This window comes from Aricia agestis, chromosome 20, assembly GCF_905147365.1.
Source record: "Aricia agestis chromosome 20, ilAriAges1.1, whole genome shotgun sequence".
NCBI classification, from domain to species: Eukaryota; Metazoa; Arthropoda; class Insecta; order Lepidoptera; family Lycaenidae; genus Aricia; species Aricia agestis.
In genome coordinates, this window is record NC_056425.1 from 10,123,736 (window position 1) to 10,143,998 (window position 20,263).

Sequence of the window (20,263 nt, forward strand, 5' to 3'; positions counted from 1 at the left end):
TTATACTTTATATCCTATTCAACTTCCTAAGATTTCCCTTTAAAATGCCAATGATGATCTGTAGAATAATATATATTATGTTACGTAAGTTCCCCTGTTCTCATGTCCTAGGATCTATCAATTAAACCATTAAAATAATGCCACGTGAAGAGACTGTTATAGAACATCCTTTACAAGATGGCAATGAGTACCTAGTTAACTCACTTGCAATATTATGATGTTCGAATCTTCGTTGTAACATTATTGTAAATTATTAGAATAAGTACGGTTAAAAATTACAAAGGATTTACGTATTGTGAATTGTTAAGATATTTTCAGTGAAATTCATAAGATTTGCCAACCTACAACAGCGTGATTTCCTTCCATTCTTTAGGTCTTGAGGAGAGAATCTATCCCTAACTTAACATAGCTATGAGTATTAATGTGAAATAATAGAAACACTCGCAGAATTTAGATACAAAATGGCCTTTGTCAATGTAATTTTTTTATGCTTTTTTGATGATAGCCAAGGCCACGCAAAGCGTGCAGTCTAGGAATTGTCAGTTTTCGGTGCTACTGAATATGATTAATTAGAAAAGTTACACACAATAATTTCACCAACGACAGTTAAAATTAATGCTCGAATTAGTATCACGTTACCTCTTTAATCTTTCGTTTCTATGACTGAAAGGAAGACATGGCATTTTAACAAGCTGTTAACACTAACAGACGTTGGTGAAATTGGGCCTTAGTCTACGTTGTAAGGGCACGTGAACGTGATTGTACGTGGCTGAGTCGTTAGTCTAAATATAGTCAATAGTAAGCTGCAGCCAATGCCATTTTTATTATGTTGCCCCTACACATGAGAATATTCCTAAGGAAACTTGCATATGAGACACTTCATCGTTTAATAGAGAGTCAGAGAAGTTAGGGACATTTAATGATAATCTAACTTTAATTTAATGAAAATGTTATTCTATTATAGTTAAGTAATGTTTAAACCATTCTGCAGAGTGCAGACTGTAGACGTTAATAGATTCTTTGTATATTGTCTAGTCGAAGTTAAATTTAAAATTAGAGCTTTCGAATTTTTTTAAGTAGTACTTTATATTTAAACAACCAATACTTGCAACAACGTACTATTAGAGAAATTAATTCGTATTAGCAGATGGCGAATCTGTTGCTTGGTCGAGTTATATCAAGTTGTTATTCAAAATCTGTTCTTGACATAAACCGACAGAATTACTTACCGTTTCTGCCTATTTTAGGCTCTTGAACTCAAAGTTCTAACTTTATTTTTTTTTTAAGTAAAATGCGATAATGTTTGTATTTGTGACGTAGCCAATCTGGGAGCTCGGGGTCCATGTGTTGAACATATGGCCAAGTGTCACAGTCGACCTATCGGCCCGCCGGTTCTCTGTCAACTAAACTTGTGTGTGACGTGCATGGGGTGTGTTTAACCGACTGTACGTACAAACCGCCACCACGGCTTCCAAGCGGAAATATAGACTTAACTCCAAAACGCCAAAAGGTAAGTTCACTGTGTGCATTGATGGAACGGTCGTTAAGTTCCACTAGTATAGCTGGACCAGGGCCCTGATTCCCAATGCGCGATTCGAATCTGATTCGAAAACATCTTCGCGCGACTGGCGACATCTAATAAACGCTTATCGCGTTAGGCATTGACCAATTGTTGTACGGTAAAATTTCCGAATCCAAGTCGAACGGAAATCGTGAAATGAACCGCTGAACTAAAAATATTGCATATGAAATTAATCATTTTTGTCAACCTCTTTATGGTCAAGCTTAACATGGCCGGCAGCCATCCAAACAAACGTGCGTTTTACGTGCATTTTTGGAGTGTTGACCGGTCATTTGGTTGAATGGACGTACTATCAATGCACACCTTTACAACACCGGTAACTCGATTCTGCTGGGCTAATGGCGGGCTTACATTATTTCAATCCAGTGATGCAATCCATCGCCACGCCATAAGCGGGTACTGAAATGCACTGGAATGCGCTAAATTACATTCCAGGGCATTCCAATTTCTTTTTCCATTATTCCAGTAGGAGCCCAGTGCTGGCATCACTGCATTGGGATAATGTAAACCAGCCATTAATCAACAGGTTTTACATAATATATTAATTAATAAGCATTGGGCCACAAGGCAGGATTTAGGAATTATTTTGTTATTGCATGCGTGGGTTAAAATGTATTTATTTGTGTGTCTTTAATCTTTACAGAAGGGACAATATACTTAAGGGTTTGTAAAATGTTACATGGAAATAATGGGAATATAATATTATGTTAAGCAATATAATAATTGGATTTTGTCTTCGTCTGTTACGTTGAGAAAGGCACTTGATAGACTAGAACAAAACATTGAATAGTAGAGCTGTCAAACTTCATTTCATTTCTTTCCAATCTTATCTGAGTCCTATTGAGCAATTATACGACTCAGGTAAGATCTGCCTCTGGTCAGTTTAACCTGAAAGATTGGTGATATACATACATTGGTGAGGTTCAAGACTACCTTTTTTACGGACCACCCTCCCCCCTTCGAGCCTCGCATGATTAATGGACGACCCCTTATGGGGGCCTTAAGTTACACAGTCAAAGAAGCCTCTCCGTTTATAGGACCTTAAGTACCAAATTACCTAGAAACAAGACGTAATAATAATAATGAAGCATATTACATGCGTAGAGAATTTCCTGTAACCTCGATTTTGTTCAGGTGTTATATCAACAACGATTGTTCCACATACCGCCGATATCGCATTCGGCGCGGTTATAAACAATCTCCCATTGTTAGCCATTTACATGTTCAACATGTTTCCTAAACTTTCAACAATGAACCATTAAAGTGGAACTTGGAAGTGCCGGGGATAATCCATAATAACAGCGGGGCTAAAATGGTCGCTTTGGAAAATCATATTATGAATCATAATATAAATCATTCTTTTAAAATCGCAAAATGCGAAGTCTGCTTGCAATTCATGTCTAGTAATTCGTACTAATTTGACATTTGTCAGTTTGACTGTTTTGACAATTCATTTGCTGAATTGATTGAGAGTAATTGCTAAATGTGACCATTTTAGCCCCGCTGTAATCTTTTTAGTTACACTCAAGTTCTGTATGAAACTCTCAAAACCAAGGAATCATAATCGGATGATAACCTAGGTCCTAGTCCAGGGGTCACCAAATGACGGACCGCGGTCCGCATCCGGACCGCCGCGCGCCGACCCATTGTATGCGGACCAAGCATTTTTGAAGATGAACTTCTCTACAAGTAAATTAGGTCTCGACTTACTGATGATGATCATTTTCAGGATTTAATGTCATTAATAGCTTGCACCACAGAAATGGATCTAGTATAAGTATGCACCGATTTCACTCCAAACAAGCAACAAAAGTTGGCACTTTTCTCATTGATTTTGTAAATAAGTAAATATTTTTTTACAAAATGTGTGGACCGCAAAGGTCATTTCATTTCTTAAAATGGACCCCGAGCGAAACTAATTGGTGATCCCTGTCCTAGTCTAATACTTGTACCCAATACCCATCATAATAATACTATAATAATAATATGTTACCACTTACCACTTATATGTTAGGGGCTATGCTTAGATAAATGATTGGTCTCGCGCGCGCGCTCGACTAGATACCGTGCTGTATACGGTAATAACACAGATTCCCGAATGCGGCACCTCGCTCACCTAACTCAGGAAAATGTGGGAAAAACGGGGGAAATATTTTTATGGGAAAATGTACGGTTTCTGTAGAAATCCTAATTTACGCGGGCGAAGCCGCGCGGGACATCTAGTATATTATATTATGCGCACACTGCACGGCTGTTTTGGGTATTTTGATTTAAGGGGTACCAGTGTTTTAAAAAGCTTTTAACACCAATTTTGTTGACACCGCGCGCTATAAACTGAAGTCCACGCGGACGAAGTCGCGGGCAAGAGCTTGTATGCCTCTAATGTCTAATGTGAGCTATTCCTATCTCTAGTAGGGCAAAACCAGAGATAGATCAAATATTGGGAACGGCCGTAATACACATTCATGATCCAGGAACTTTGAAAACTTTTTGTTCCGTTGGCGGGATTCGAACCAGCTACCCTAGCTAGAGATTTTAATGCGCTCATCCACTCAGCCACTATGTATATATAAAAAAAATAAGATATAATAAATAAATAAATAAAAATCACAATCTCAGAAAAATTTGGGAATTTTTAGTTTATGGTAATTGGCAACACTGAACATCAAGCGGTACTCCGATCCGAATTTTCAGGTTTATATTATTTTTCTGTGTTTATGACGATTTATATAATATTTACTGATGGTATGTGATGCCAGTACCTTTCTTGTTTCTTGTAGTGTTATTATTGCATAGTCTCACTACGCAAATTGGCATTTTCGACACATCTACCTCACCCGAAGCTTGCGGCGCGACTGGCGCGGTTACGCCCGATGAGGCGTATTATTTGTTGCCGCATTTTTCAAGTACTCCGACGGTATCTAGTCGTAACGCGAGCGCGAGACCAATCATTCATCTAAGGGGCTATGGCTGTTTTGATAGCCAACATCCCTTGCTAGTTAAATAATCTGGTAATAACATAGCACCTCTGTAGTTATTGTAGTTATTCTTCAAAAATGTTTTACACCATAATAAGTAAAGGTAGGATACCCGTCAGAAATTACGCCTACTGAAATTACCGATTGACAGCAGATAATGAACAATTTTTCCTGTTGCATTAACCCAATACAATGTCATGCCTATTTCAACATCAATGCAACTGGGGCAAAATATTTTTTACCTGCTGTCAAACAGAAATTTCGCATACATAATTTCAGTTTAATTGCCTATCAGCATAAAAATATTTATCTTAATAGTAAAGTGACACTTTACACAAAATTCACTCAAACATTATCAGCACAAAGTTGACAAAATAACAAAATGTTAAAAATACGAGCCGCTCTCGGGACATCGCAACTTTTTCCTCTTTAATAACTTTAGCTTTTAAAAATTTTTATTCGCCATGATTAAAAACCGGCCTCGGAATAATCTACAATAATTTTTAAATAACTCCACAAAAGTTTGGGAAAATTCAATTTATTTTTGTAGTTTATTTGTAACTGTGCAAAGTTGGTGCCTTTGTTGGTACAAAACGAATTTAAAATTGAATGACATTATGTTGTTTGCATTTAATATAACTTTTTGTTGAAAATCCATACTGATATTAAAAATGCGAATGTGTGTCTGTCTGTCCGTCTATCTGTTTGTCTATATAACATTTTAAACTTTCGCGTTGCATTATAATTAAACTTTTTAATCGGGACTTAACGCGACTTATTTAAGTAGTAATGCTACTACGAGTACATACTTTTTCTTGACGTTTAGGCCGTTGCAACACGTTAAAAAAATGTTTGTCTATATGTCTGTCTGTCTGTTACTTCTTACGCCGTTGCACGCGTTGATTGAATATTTGACGTTAGTCAAACAAAAGCGCTAATGAAAAGGTAAACTAGGTAGTTACTATCATGTAATAGACGCAAGAAAAAAACTCTGGAATCGAATTACACATCCTTCAACATTGACTGAAACAACATATACCTATTGTCTATTACATAATGACTGAATAGTTCTACACCAAAGTGTGCACTGTGCATATGAATTAAATATTGCAGTCTTACCGTCAATTTACTGTAATGAATGCGACTGCAGCTCCAAGTCTGACATCACCGCTAGGCCGGGTACTTTAGTCTTTTGGTACTAAAATTAACTGCACAAAGTACGTATTTACTTCCTTATTGACTTACTAGATAGAGACAGCAAAGTCGTTTTAGCAATTTGGACGTGAAGAGGTAACAAACAGACTCACTTTCGCATTAATTTCGGATATAATATATCCCATCAAAAACATCCTGTAAAAAAACCAAGTCTCGCAACTCAGTTTTTATACCGTAAAAATTTATGAGATCCATGCAATACCAAGCCGGTTAATTTATTCAGTCCCTACCTATTGTCTCAAGTTAGTACGTAAGTTATTAACATATCAATATTAAAAATCTTTTACATTTTAAATAAATAGATCGACCATTTTTTTAAGTAGATAACAATAATTATTATAGTCTGTCAAGAAATTGAAGAAATTAAAAAGTGGCAACATAGTGTCATCCCTTTCAAATCAATCTACGAAAAAAGGGATGACACTACGATGTTGCCACTTTTTAATTTCTTCACTTTCTTACGACGGACTTTAGGATGTTACCGTTTTGCCTTGCGAGTTGCGACTAACGACGGCATTATGTCATACTTACAATTTATAAATTCGATTATATTGATAAATAATTATGTACTAGCTAAAAGCCGAGCTTTGTGAGGGCTCGCGTCGTCACTCCTTGACAGACTGATGATAACACATTTACATATAAATAAAATCAATAGGCGTGATATACTAAGGCTCGATTCGCTCGCCCTTTTAAATAAAGCTAGTAAATACCAACATAATACAGCCAATGTATACCGAGTATGTACAAAAGAACAATATCAGAATTGGATTCGGTATCGCGAACTGGTACAATAGTAATACAATATTGAGACTTCTCTGTGCCTGAAACTCTCGTATCAAATGGGACGTAAGATTGGCTCATATCTAAGATACTCGTGAACATTAATAATGAAACTGTTTATCTATATTTATAAAAATGGATTTTCAATTGTGTTAGTAGTGCTAAAACTCGAAAACGGCTGAAAGGATTGGGCTAATTTTAGTCTTAAAATATTCGTAGAAGTCCAGGGAAGGTTTTAAAGTGACACGAAGTTCACCGGGACAGCTAGTTAGTTATACAATGCTCTCCTATTTAGAGCAAATAACGTTTAGACAAGTAGTCAACGATGACGAAGTTCAAAACAAATTTGTAAGTTGGCAAGTTGTATTAGTGGTGGGTAAATAATAAAATATACTCTCGCTTCGAATGCATACATTCAAATCTTTAACAGCCTTGAAAAATAGAATACTTTAGATTTTTTTTTAATTCCATATTTAACATTGTCAAAAGCGTTAGTAAGATAAACTAAACAGAATGGGTATTTGTAGCATAACGACTTGCAGATTCTATGAGGAGGAGGATGAAACACCTATTCACCTTCTCCTCGACTGCCCTGCTCTACTACAGAGCAGGAACAGGCACCTTGGTCGCCACGAATACTCGTCCACAGAGGAAATTCGTGGCACCAACCCCAACCATATCGTTCAATTTATGAGCAGTATTGGGTTGGGGATGATACTCTAGTGCGAAGGAGTCACAATAGATCCTCATGGGTCGCAGTGACGTCAGGGCTACAGCGACCTACCTTCTTTAAAAAAAAAAAGATAAACTATAGTCAAACCTTAGAAACCGACATACCTTTACAAACTATCTCTATTCTTGAATGGAATAAAAAAGAGTGGCTACACGATGAACAGACGCGATTGTCAAGGCTGCTGACTGCACGTTCCAGGAGGTAATGCATCAGGCCAAAAACAGAGATAAGTGGAGAGCCCTATCCCGGAAAGCAAATATTGGTGGTCATGTCCCTCAGCCATGAGGATACGACTAAGAAGAAGAACCTATATAATACCCCCCAGACCGGTTTCGGTGACGGTGGCCGGTTTCGTTGAAACCAGTGCAGGTACGCAGGAGTAATTTTATTGTGCCCAAGTGTGTGCGCGTACACAAGAGCACTCTCTATTCCTTTACTCTCATAACTCAGTGGTACGGAAGACCGACACGACTGGCGAGAGATCAGGAGCAGGACTGACTTTTTACATGCTCATCCGGCGCATGGATCATCTTACTTGTCAGACCATCAGGTGATCAGCCTGCGGGAATCGAACCCACGACCTCCGAGTCAAGAGCCACGCTCTTAACCACTGGACCACGGAGACGTTATGAAGAACGCCTCCGTGGTCCAGTAATCAAGAACCTATAGCTTAAGTATATCATAAACCTACCTTCACTTAACCTCATATTGTACAAATCTGTGAGTAAACATCGAAATTAATTCGAACACAGGTACTAGAATAACCTATGATTTCCCAGAGGACATCGTTCCCCTGCACTCCACGCCAGGTTAGGCTCCGAACATACTGCAGTGCAACATGATACGAATCATTAAGCAACACAGAATCTTGCAATAAACCATATTATATTATGATATCAAGACTATAATTGAGATTTAAGATTGGACACTTTTCTTACAAAATTCAAAATCTAAATACGCGGTGCAATTAATCGAAGAGTTTAACCTACCGAGGAAATCTCAAATTATGTATTGTATTTCTTGGCGGTCTCCTCCAATCAGTCAAATCAAATGCTTGTGCCTGACCTCTGGTCAATGTGTTATGAGAAAAGGAACAGAGTATACTTGTGTAATGTGTATTGCGAACACTTGGGTACTGTAAAGATAACTATTAAGAGCTCACCTGACTCTAAAAATCAAACATCGTCCTTCTCTCTTCACACTCACGCCCGTCTTTCATATGCCAGGTGAAAAAGGACGGCGCGGAATCATCGCCGAGTTAGTTTTACTTGAATAAAAGACGAACTATAATGATTATGAAAAAAGTGTTTTGAGCAAATTTAGGTTTTAACAATACCTTTTTAGATATTAAAAAATATTAAAGAAAAGACAGCAAACCTCGAAGATCCAAGCAAAAATGTGTCTAAAACAAGGTTTTTTGTAAAAAAGAAACTATCGAGTATTTTTTGAGTAATCGTGTTTTCGTCTTGAGCATTTAATCTTTATGATCTGAAGTTACCTGTGTCAAAAAATCAGTTTTCTAGACCTTACAGATTTTGAGATCTAGGTTAATGTATGTAGTCAAGTTAGGGTCATATGGGCTCTTAAGTTTTAACTATACTGCTTGGCTTCAATGAAATCGGCCATATCGATACTCAAATCAGGTATAGGACCTATTATTATCATTAATATTTTTTACTAGTCGATATTCCTAGTCAAAGCATCCCCCAAAGTCTTCCACTTATCGTTGGCCAGCCTGGCAATGTCTTCAGCATGCTGCGCCATCTTTATTTATTACCAGCTCTTCTTACCAATGTGTGTTGTTGCAGGCGACGCCGACATGTCGCTGAAGCAGGGCAGCGGCACCGGCAAGGTCCACTTCGGTGGTCTGGACGATGTGTCGCTGTACGGCACGCCCGTCGAGCCCGCACCGCCCGCGCCAGACGCCAAGCAGGTAAACACCTAATGATCGTTGCGTTTAAACTCAAAGTGCGTTTAACCCGTATGTTTTTGGCGTGGCCCTTATGTTATGAACAGTATGGTGGTGACAGTGGTAAAATAACTTTTAATCGTCTAATTACTCGAAAAGAGGACTTACCAGGACCATTGGGTCCTCAAATAAGCTCGAGGCTCGAAGCTATGCTGCAATCGGATTTATTCGGAGGCTCGAAAGCTCTCCGATTGCAGGGTGCCTCCATCGCGTTCACTCACGAAGTTTCACCGAATGTGAACTCGAGTAAAAAAATAGTTTGACTTTGAACTTTGAAGTATTATGATTTTATCGCGCATCTCACATTTTTACTATCATTAATGATTTACCATTTTTCAGACACTACTGACTTTTTCGCGGTACCTTTTCTTTTAATATGAACATTGAACAATTCCAACGTTACAAATCATTACCTTGCATATTACTTAGCTGAGTTAGCAATGCTTATGACTATATCTTTATTCCCAGGGCTTCCTGCGCAACCAGCTGCAGGCCCTCTTCCAGCCCACCGACAACAAGCTCGCCATGAAGCTCTTCGGCTCCAAGAAGGCGCTGATGAAGGAGAGGATCCGGCAGAAGGCGGCCGGCCACTGGGTCATACACCCCTGCAGTAGTTTCAGGTTAGTGGACTTATTTTAAGGCATACCCTGCAATGAAACAAACACTTGTCGGGTTTGACGGTGCTATACTCCACTCGTGCTAACTTGTCGCTAGCGGTCATTGACTCCCTGTCAAAAACTTGTCATTTTCCATATAAAACCACGATTGACAATATCTGACACTTCATCGTCAATCGCGGTTTATATGGAAAATGACAAGTTTTTGACAGGGAGTCAATGACCGCTAGCGACAAGTTAGCTCGAGTGGAGCATAGTTGCTACTATTCTTTATTAGATGCATTGAATTTCAAATAGACCAAAGTTATCAAAGAGCAGGGTTAAGCCATGTTAGGAATTAAATGCAGAAAGGGATGTCTGGTAGAAGTTTTTGTGCATATTGTAAGATTGAACCAGTAGTCTTCTGCAATTTAACAGCATGACTAAAATAACGAAAATATTAAGAAAACTTTGTGATGACGAGAATTATTATTGTTTGAGGGCTAAACTATGCCCCATCCACCCTATAGGATAATAACTGCTACCTTAGATTTTTGATTCAGATAACTAGGCATGTTTATAATACGAATTTTTGTTGTAAGAAATTCTGGTGCAAAATATTGGGTATTTTGCCAGAAGTATAAACTTAATAGTTTTTATTGATTGGTACAAAATCTAATCCGAGTCTAACCTCCTCCTAAATTAGTCCTAATTCGTAATTAATTCGATTGATATCAGCCAATATTAACTATATTGGTTCGGGGTTCCTATAAATTGGTTGCAGCAAATGTGGTATAGTTCGGTATAGTGATACATATCGGTTAGCGGTCGATTGCACTCGTATCTGCCAGATAAATCAATGTGTTAGTGATGCTAAACGAACGTAAATTCTCAGTTTACCCATTTGTATCTACTACATAGTTCCATGTAGTAGATACAAATGGGTAAACTGTCTTACCTAACTAAAGCAATGGTCTACAGGTTAAATAAGTTAAACTGGCTTAGCAAATTTAAGCCGTCGACAAGTGCCGTTCATTTGTAAGCGCTCTTAAAAGGATTTTACAATCAATCAATCAATCAATATTTTTTTTTAGAAATTCGTTATTTTATAGTTCAAATAACGAAGTTCGTTATTTAATAGCCTTTTAAAAATACACATCTTTTTAGACTAAAACATGATAACGGAGAGAAACTTGCTGAATAGAATAAAATTAAATAGAAACTTTAGCGCGCACTAAATGCACCAATAGGTACACAATAATAGCATTTTTCCAACTAAATACATATGCTTTTAAACAACTTTCGGAGATAAAGGACATAACCGCAAGTATGTGGTTTTCTACGTGGTAAAACCATGCTTCGGCACAAATGGACCGGCTCGACCGGAGAAATACCACGGGCTCACATAAAACCGGCGTGAAACACAAAAAAAGAGTTTACCGGAGGCCCAATTTCCTACCCTTCCCTTCCCTATTCCCTTCCTTACCTCCCCTACCCTGTAATCCTATACCCTCTTAAAAAGCCGGCAACGTACCTGCAGCTCTTCTGATGTTGCGTGTGTCCATGGGCGGCGAAAGTTGCTTTCCATCAGGTGACCCGTTTGCTCGTTTGCCCCTTTATTTTATAAAAAAAAAATGCTTTGCCCGAAACATAAATAATTCCTAGCTAGATCGATTTATCGCCCCTGAAGCCAGGGGCCATTCCGCTACAGACGGCCCTCAACGAGAATTTTTAAAATGAGCATTAGTTACATTTTTTAATTGGAATATACGTAACAAGATGTGTATTTACTAAAAAAACAAATTTTATCGGTTAAAAAACGTACCTGCAGCTCTTCTGATGTTGCGTGTGTCCATGGGCGACGGAAGTTGCTTTCCATCAGGTGACCCGTTTGCTCGTTTGCCCCTTTATTTTATAAAAAAAATGCTTCGCCCGAAACATAAATAGAAAAAAATTTACCTTTACACTTTATCAAAAGTAGACCTTCAGAACTAGATACCTCCTAAAGTAACCGCCATCGAAACTCCATAGTTGCTGGTCGTTCTTACCTCGGGACATAATATTATGTAACAGTAAAACTTTCAGCTTTTTAAAACGACGAAAAATTAAAATATCGCTGGCTCTTAGGCCAATATTATAGTATTTTATTTCGATTTACAAGTAATAATGGATTCCTTTCTAGGTCAGATGCAATAATTCCCCTAACACAATACGTTTCTATCAGAATTACAGTAATCCCAGCAAATGTAAAAAGTTATAGCGTACGTGTTACTCGTAAACATATTTTATAGAAAATCCATGTCACAGAATTGCGTCTGGATTTACATTTTCGACCTTATGACTACGATGTTAAGGTTCAAAAGTAATATCTTGTCGGTGGCCATATATTTCTGATGAACAAAGAGTCCCCAGTCGATATGAGTCAACAAATTACCTTTAATTTAAAAAAAAAACTACCAGCGAGCTAACAAAACGTTTTGCAAACAAAGTTGTCGATCATTGAGCATTGCAGTCATTATAAAAACTTACGTGAATACTGTACAGCTAGATGTTTATTTTAATAAAACGACAATAATCTAAAAAAAAAATCACAATCAAGACGGGAAATTTCTAAATAACGGGGTAAAAGTAAAAACAAATCACAAAAAAGCATTAGCTCTTTCAGCGCTGCTACTTTTACAGAGAACTCTATAATAATATATATGTCGCAGTCGACTGGTTAAAAACGCCATTCAATCACACGGCTATTATACGTCGCTTAACCGACTTATTGACTGCAACGTTCAACACTACAGCTAGACGACGCTTGGCTAACTGGTTAAATGGCAAATTAACTAAGGTGACCATTAGTTTAGTGCTATTATTACACAAGCCTTTAATGATAATAAGCAGATTAATTGTATTCTAACTCATTTTCAACACCATTGCACCTTGGTGATGCATTTCATTATCCCGTAATTTTTCCTCGAATATTAGTTTAAATTTTGATTCACTCGTATATTATGTGCCCCCATAAGTTCTGTCTCTTTAATAATACTTGCAACGTATATTTACGAAAAATATCTTAAAATACAACCACAAATCACCGGTCACTTGACGGCATATTGTAAACAAAACGCACCTAGCGCCGCGGTGGTGAGCGCTGAACTAATTCAATCAAACGGCGGCTTTTGAATCAGCTGTAGTGTTGAACGTTTTGAACGACTTAAATATTCAATTAAAAAGCTAGATGTGTCATTGAATGGCGTTGTTCAGTCAACGGACTAGCTGTTTGATTGAACGGCTATTTAAACCAGTTGGCTGCAACATATATAAGGGACAGCTTGTATAGAGTATACATTGCTAATTTCGATAATATATTTAGTGTGGAGGTGTGTCAATATTTTTGTTAGTAACGGAAAACTTACCACTCGCGTAGGCTAATTATGTTTAAAAATTACTCAAAACTTAAACCCGCCTTAATTTAATTAAAGCACTCGGCTGTACGCTCAATTTACGGTAATTTTATTTAAAAAGTTTAAAAAACAACCGGTTCGAGTCGGGAGAGCTTTCGACCTAGTTTATAAAAAATGTTACAGCAGACCTAGACTACCTGTACCTGGATTCTGTCATTTCAATCTAACATTAAGGCCCTGTATTCCCAGAAACGGACGATTTTCAAGATTTAAAAGTAACAGGAGACAAAAAAATATAGTAATTTAAATTCTGAAAAAAATATATGTGTTAGTTAAGGATCTAATACAGTGGAATTTATATTCCATTACACAATATCATGAACTTCACTCGATAGAAAAAAATCGCATAATTACCTCTTCTTTTAACGAAATTGCCTTACTATGTCCAAATTATTTGGAATTTTCAGATAATTTTTGTACTGAATTAAAGACAAAGAATGTATCTAGGGCGTTTCGTTTTTTTGACTCGATTTAATTGATGTATAAAATAACGGTGATCAAAAAACTATAAAATTGCAGGCGCAAAGTGTGTGACTGAAAGCGTACCAGCCGAGCCTTTGCGCTGCCTGTCACTTTTAAATCTTGAAAATCGTCCATTTCTGGGAATACAGGGCCAGGAATAAATTTAATATTGTACAGGTTGGACTTCGATGCAGTCTCAGTTAAATAAAGTTATTAAATGATTATCTCATGAAATGCAATTTCAACAATTCGTCCCTTTTCGACTTAGAAGTTAGAACTTTAAACTAGATACAAAATTTTCACGTAATGTCAATTTTGTTAGTTTGTTATTTGACTAGTTGTATTGTAGTTGTTTCTAGTTTTTTAGTTTAATGGACTGGATAAAATAAGGATTGAAACAGAATAATGATTGCATTAAAATAGTTAAAAATCAAAATATTATTAAGGTCGATTCACGTTTGCTGTTTGGATTCAAACTCGATGGAAGCTGTATTGTTGATTAGCCAAATAGCAGAATTGGGCCACAGACCTGCACCTGTAGGTAAGCTTTTAACATGGTCACCATAGAAGCGGTTTGTTTCTTCGCAAGAATAGACATTTAGTACTTGTACTATTATCTATTCAACGCCTCCGTGGTCTAGTGGTATAGAGCGCGGCTCTTGACTCGGAGGTTGTGGGTTCGATTCCCGCGTTGGGAACATGCTATTTCCAAGTTTGGTTAGGACAATGGAGGCTGATCACCTGATTGTCTGACAAGTAAGATGATCCATGCGTCGGATGGGCATGTAAAAAGTCGGTCCTGCGCCTGATCTCTCGCCGATCGTGTCGGTCTTCCGTCCCACTGGGTTATGAGAGAAAAGGAATAGAAAGTGCTCTTGTGTACTGCGCACACACTTGGGCACTATAAATTTACTCCTGCGTAGCTGGCCTGGTTTCAATGAAACCGGCCACTGTCACCGAAACCGGCGTGGGAGCTATTATTATTCATGTCTATTCTGTGCATTGAGTGACAGATTGACAAAGGTAATCCGCCATTCATTTTACACTAAGATTTGTCAGTAGGTATGTCAGTCAATTTTTTCCCGTTTCTAATGTTGTTATGCTAGCCTGCTGGACTAACAAGGCAAAACGTGTGAGAGAATATTGTCAATTGCCATACAAAATAGGCAACATAATATTACTTATTAATATTACTTACAGAATTTTTAATTCTAAAAAATATTTTAAATCACGAAGGTAGGTTTTTAATTAAGAAGAACGTAGAAACTTTGTCTAGGATTTTCTAGAAAAACATATAAATATGTACCTACACAATGGAATCTAATAACTCTTGGGAACTGTATATTTAATGAGGATCTTTAACAATCTGCATCCGAATTAAACTTGATCCATTAAAATGTGCATTCTGCGAAACATAATAATTCGGAACTCCATTTCTCAGAATTTCACAGAGACTGACCTAACAGGATTTCTGAACGTCCCACTTCTGAAAATAATTAAATAATTCAATGTTCTTTGCCGTTTTGGCTATTTTAAACTAGTCCACTTTATTTATTATACTTAATATGAAGTGCATTTTATTAAAATAGAGTAAGAAAAATATGCATAGCTGAACAAAGAACCATCTCCTTTTTTAAAGTCGGTTAAAAAGTTATATAGAATGAATAATAATTTCATCTAAACACTAAACCTTGCCCACAACTTTTTTGCGCCAAAATTCGTTCCACAGGATAAAAATTTAATAAACGTATTAATATATCCTGTCCAAGAACTCAAAATATCTATGACTGTATACCAATTTACTTAATCAAAATCAGATTATCTTATATATATAAAATTCTCGTGTCACAATGTTAGGCCGCGTACTCCGAAACGGCTTTACTGATTTTAACCAAATTTTATATGCATACTAGATGTCCCACGCGGCTTCGCCCGCGTAAATTAGGAATTTTACGGAAACCGTACAAAAAATAGCTTATGTCCCTACTCTCTTCACGTGGTCTACTATATATTATCTGTGACAAATATTGCCATAAAAATTGCAGTAGTTCGTGAGATAAACCCTTTCTAATATTTCCCCCGTTTTCTCCACATTTTCCTGAGTTTCTTTGGTCGTATTATTTTTAGCGTGAATTATCACGCTGAGATCGAGATATTATAGCCTATAGCCTTACTCGATAAATAAGCTATCTAACACTGAAATAAGTTTTTAAATCGGACCTGTAGTTCCTGAGGTTAGCGCGTTCAAGCAATTAGCAAACATTCTCTTCAGGTTTATAATATTAAGTATAGATTTTTTAAAATTATCGCTTGACAAACTCGAGTCTCGATCTAAAAGAATATGAAAAGTACCAATAACAGGGTCATAATAGGCTCATAATCGACGACGCATAGTGTAATAATATGGTAGTGATGATGATGATGAATGTAATTTGCATAGTAGCATAATATGCTTTCCGTTCTTAAAACAACTCCCAAACTTGTATCTATAAAGAATCAGGAGTTCTCTCAGCACCTTCCGAACCATGGTATACCAGGTATATCTCGGTGCAAAATCTTACTTGTTGGTAGCATATGCTTAGAATACTTCTCACGAAACCAAAGTCACCAGTCACCACACGTTTCCCTATAAATTATGAGGAGTTCCTTCGATTACTTATGGATCCTTCATCAGATCACCACTTTTGTGAATATAATACTAAATTGGCATGATACCCTATATACCAAAATAAAAAATTTGAAAATCGGTTAACAAACGGTGGAGTAATCGTTGAACATGAAAAAACGAACATAACACCTCCCCCGTTTTGAAAGTCGGTTAAAATTGTAGCCTATGTGTTATTCTGATATATAAGCTATGATATTGTAAAGTTTCATTAAAATCCGTTCAGTGGTTTTTGCGTGAAAGAGTAACAAACATCCATACATCCACACATCCATACATCCAAACAAACTTTCGCCTTTATAATATTAGTAGGATTCAGTGGGTCCGAGAATCGGCTACTGGGTACTTATTATATTGATAAATGCATTTGTTGAATAAATAATAGTAAATTATTACAACTCGAGACTGACGGCGACCATTGTTTGCATGCTGGTGCTGCCTCTAGCGTCATAACTAATTATTACATTGCAGTAATATCGACACATAATTTTCAAATTTCGAACACAAAACAATATGGCGGACTTCGATCCCATATCGACCGCGTTACATTGCATAATTCACGCTACATTAAGTAATCACAAACTCATAACGGAGATCATCTGATGTAACCAGCTTCCGCCAGATTGGCTATCGAATAGTTAATACTGATCAAATAATAAATATATGCTTACTTAATTAGTTTTTCCTAGTTATGTTATGCGTAGGTTTTTCCATACTTCCATACTAATATTACTTATAAAAGTCTCTCAGCCTATGTCTTTTACCTCTTCAGAAACAAACCGCTGAACCGATTTTGCTGGGAATACTTTGAGACTCGGGAAAGAACATAGGATCGTTCATTATTCCGGAATAAAAGTATCATATATGACCTTTTACAGGACTCAAAGTATCTTCTTACCAAATTTTAGCACAATCGTTGTAGCGGTTTGGGTGTGAAGAGGTAAAAGACAGATAGACAGACAGACAAACTTTCGCATATTTTAAAGTATTAGTATGGATATTAAGTATGTTGTCTAAATGTACTTACCTGTCTGTTTGTATTCCGTGTCCGACAATAGCTTATACAGTATGTAGAATGTCATATTCTTAGTGAACAAAGTCACTTTACCTAAAGATAAAGCTTTGCACTGAAAGTTTTTAAGCCAAAACTGAAAAGCAATAAGCAAAATTCATGATATAGTATTAAAGAAGCTGTTTATGTATTATTTTTACGACTGTGAGTCATAATTCATTTTTGTGGGTCGTAATAAGCGTGACTAACGTTAAAAAGTCTTCATTAATCCAAATCAAATAAATCTTAGCTTTATTGCTTATGAATTATACAAAAATGAAATTGATTAAACAACAAATTTACGCAGGAAATCTACTTAAATGGTGGCGCAACGTATAATTATGTCGCAGTGAGCAGTCATCTTGCGATTCGATTGAATGACTAAAGGACAACTCGTCAAGACTTGACAATGACGTTTAACGTCTTGACTAAAAGTCATAATACTGAATAAAAAAAAAATACGACCTCACTATTTAGTTTGTTAATACATATTTGCATGGGCGTACCCAGGTTCTGGGCCAGGGGGGGGGGGGGGGAAATTACGCAGATTCTGGGCCAGGGCGGGGCAAATCAGATTTTTTATAAGCTAGGTGTTTATAAAGAATAAAAAATTTATAATTTTTAGTTGTATTGCAAACAAATGGCAAAAATTCGTTATTTTATTGATGAAAGGACTAGATAATATACTTAGTAGGGACGTCAACAAAATTACTGCAAACAACATCATATTATATTATGTTAGAGTATTATATTATCCAGGTACTGCAATAGCATAAAGATTTGTGGTGTTGTCGTGTGTCGTGGCTACGATTTACCTATAGTGATTATAATTTGTAATTATGTTGCAACTTAGCAAATTATGTCGTTTATTTACAAGTTAAATATCCAACTTGTTATAGAATGAATAAATAAACATGGTGTGTTGTAACATGCGCTTAAATAAATCAGCATTTCCGTATTTTATAATGATGTCTACATTTCCCTTAATCAATATATTTTAGTTAGTTAAGCGCCAACTTATGAAAGTTAAATCTCCACTCTACAATTATTAATCAAAGTATCATTTTCATTAACGTTCAAGTTCAACCCTTCTAAAATCTGTGGTTCAACCCCATAAGCTATTTATTGAGTCTTTTCTCACATTCTTTTTTTAACCCCCGACAAAAAAGAGGGGTGTTATAAGTTTGACGTGTCTGTCTGTCTGTCTGTCTGTCTGTCTGTCTGTCTGTTTGTCTGTGTGTGTATCTGTCCGTGGCATCGTAGCGTCCAAACGGGTGGACCGATTTTGATCTAGTTTTAGTAAAGTAATATTTTAGTCCATAATTGTTGTCAAGGTGTGTCGGGGGACCGCTAATGTAGATGTTTGATTTCACATAACAAGTTTAAGGATCAATTCACAGCGAACTGAATCGGGATAATCAGCGACTTGGCGGTTGTAGGTTGTAGTTTACTTAGCGGTCCCCCGACACACCGTGACAACAATAATTATGGACTAAAATATTACTTTACACAAGTTAGGAATTATTTGAACTTGAAGGCAATAAATATTATTTCATTACTTTTTAAAGTTGTTTAGCGGGGGTTTTTCAAATTTCTTAATCACATCCTTTGTTTTCATCACAAGATGAAAACAAAGGATTAATGGGTTATCATCCTTTGTTTTCATCTTGTGATGTCAGTTTTAAAAACAGGAACTTTCCAGAATTTTATCCGGCAACTTTGTCACTTTGCTCGCAACATAGCCACACGTAGCCCGTAGAGCCACGTGATTTCTTAATGGAAACGGATTATAATTATCATGACGCAATATCCACTGCACATTATGTATCTAGTTGGTTACTGTTTAGAAATATGTTGAATACCACCACCAGTTAAAACAGCAGGCCTATTTTAGTCAATCTCCAAGCGTATGGCCAGCAAAGAAAGGGGTTCTATGTAGAACAAACAAAATGACATTTACTCAAATCATTCAAATTATTGTTTCGAGTCAAGATAAATCAAGCTATAACTTTTTCATATTTCAATGCCTAAGCTGCTTGTAAAGCATTTTTTCCTTAATAAAGCTGTATGAGAAAACTTAAAATAACCGTTAAGATAAGTACGTCTTATAATTAAGAATTGACACTGACATGATAATACTTTACCAGTAGATATTATTATCTATACTAGTAAAGTTTTAGTGATTATTCAATACAGCTCGACAAGGGTTTAAATGAACGTGGGTGACATTGACGGGAGCGCTGCTGGTAAAGGAGAACTGTCAAACATATGTCACAAATGACGTTTTTGTATGATAGAAGCGTTTAGTTCCTTTTCTCGCCACGTTCATATAAAGCCTTGTCGAATTTATTTACTGTATACATGTAGTGTATTGATAAATAAAGATAAGCACACCAGCTAGTGGTGGGGGTGATATTGGGAGATGATCTTGATCATACACCAGCCAGAGTGGTAGTGCTTAGTGATACAGTATTCTGTGTTTAATTTACTCGCCCTACAAGATTGCACAAATCAAGTACACTGTATTAGACGAATGTTAGAAATCAAATCCAAATAGTTTTCCACCGCGTAACTCGATATATCCAAAGTTACAGGCCTTTTAGGACTTTCCCTGGAAATGGAATGCCGGCCATTCGCAATACAATCGCAACACACAGACCGACAAAGCAACGGATTATATAGAAGCTTAACGACACAGAAAACGAGCCGGCTGAATGAAATCTGAAAATCACAATCGAACGCTTTGTGTTCGATTATGCTTTTGTATTTTTTAT

General features: G+C 36.7%; 1 protein-coding gene across 14 annotated transcripts in view; it reads left to right on the forward strand.

Annotated features, from left to right (window-relative positions):
- The window catches only part of LOC121737157 (potassium/sodium hyperpolarization-activated cyclic nucleotide-gated channel 2), a 301,993-nt gene that overhangs the window by 230,758 nt on the left and 50,972 nt on the right, over nucleotides 1-20,263 (forward strand). For 13 of the 14 annotated variants that reach the window (XM_042128732.1, XM_042128734.1, XM_042128738.1 and 10 more), the window contains 2 exons: nucleotides 9,100-9,224; nucleotides 9,729-9,880. In XM_042128732.1, coding sequence (XP_041984666.1) covers nucleotides 9,100-9,224; nucleotides 9,729-9,880 — 277 coding nt within the window. Of the gene's footprint in view, nucleotides 1-1,320; nucleotides 1,511-9,099; nucleotides 9,225-9,728; nucleotides 9,881-20,263 lie in introns of all 14 variants that reach the window. The other variant, XM_042128744.1, reaches the window with a different exon arrangement.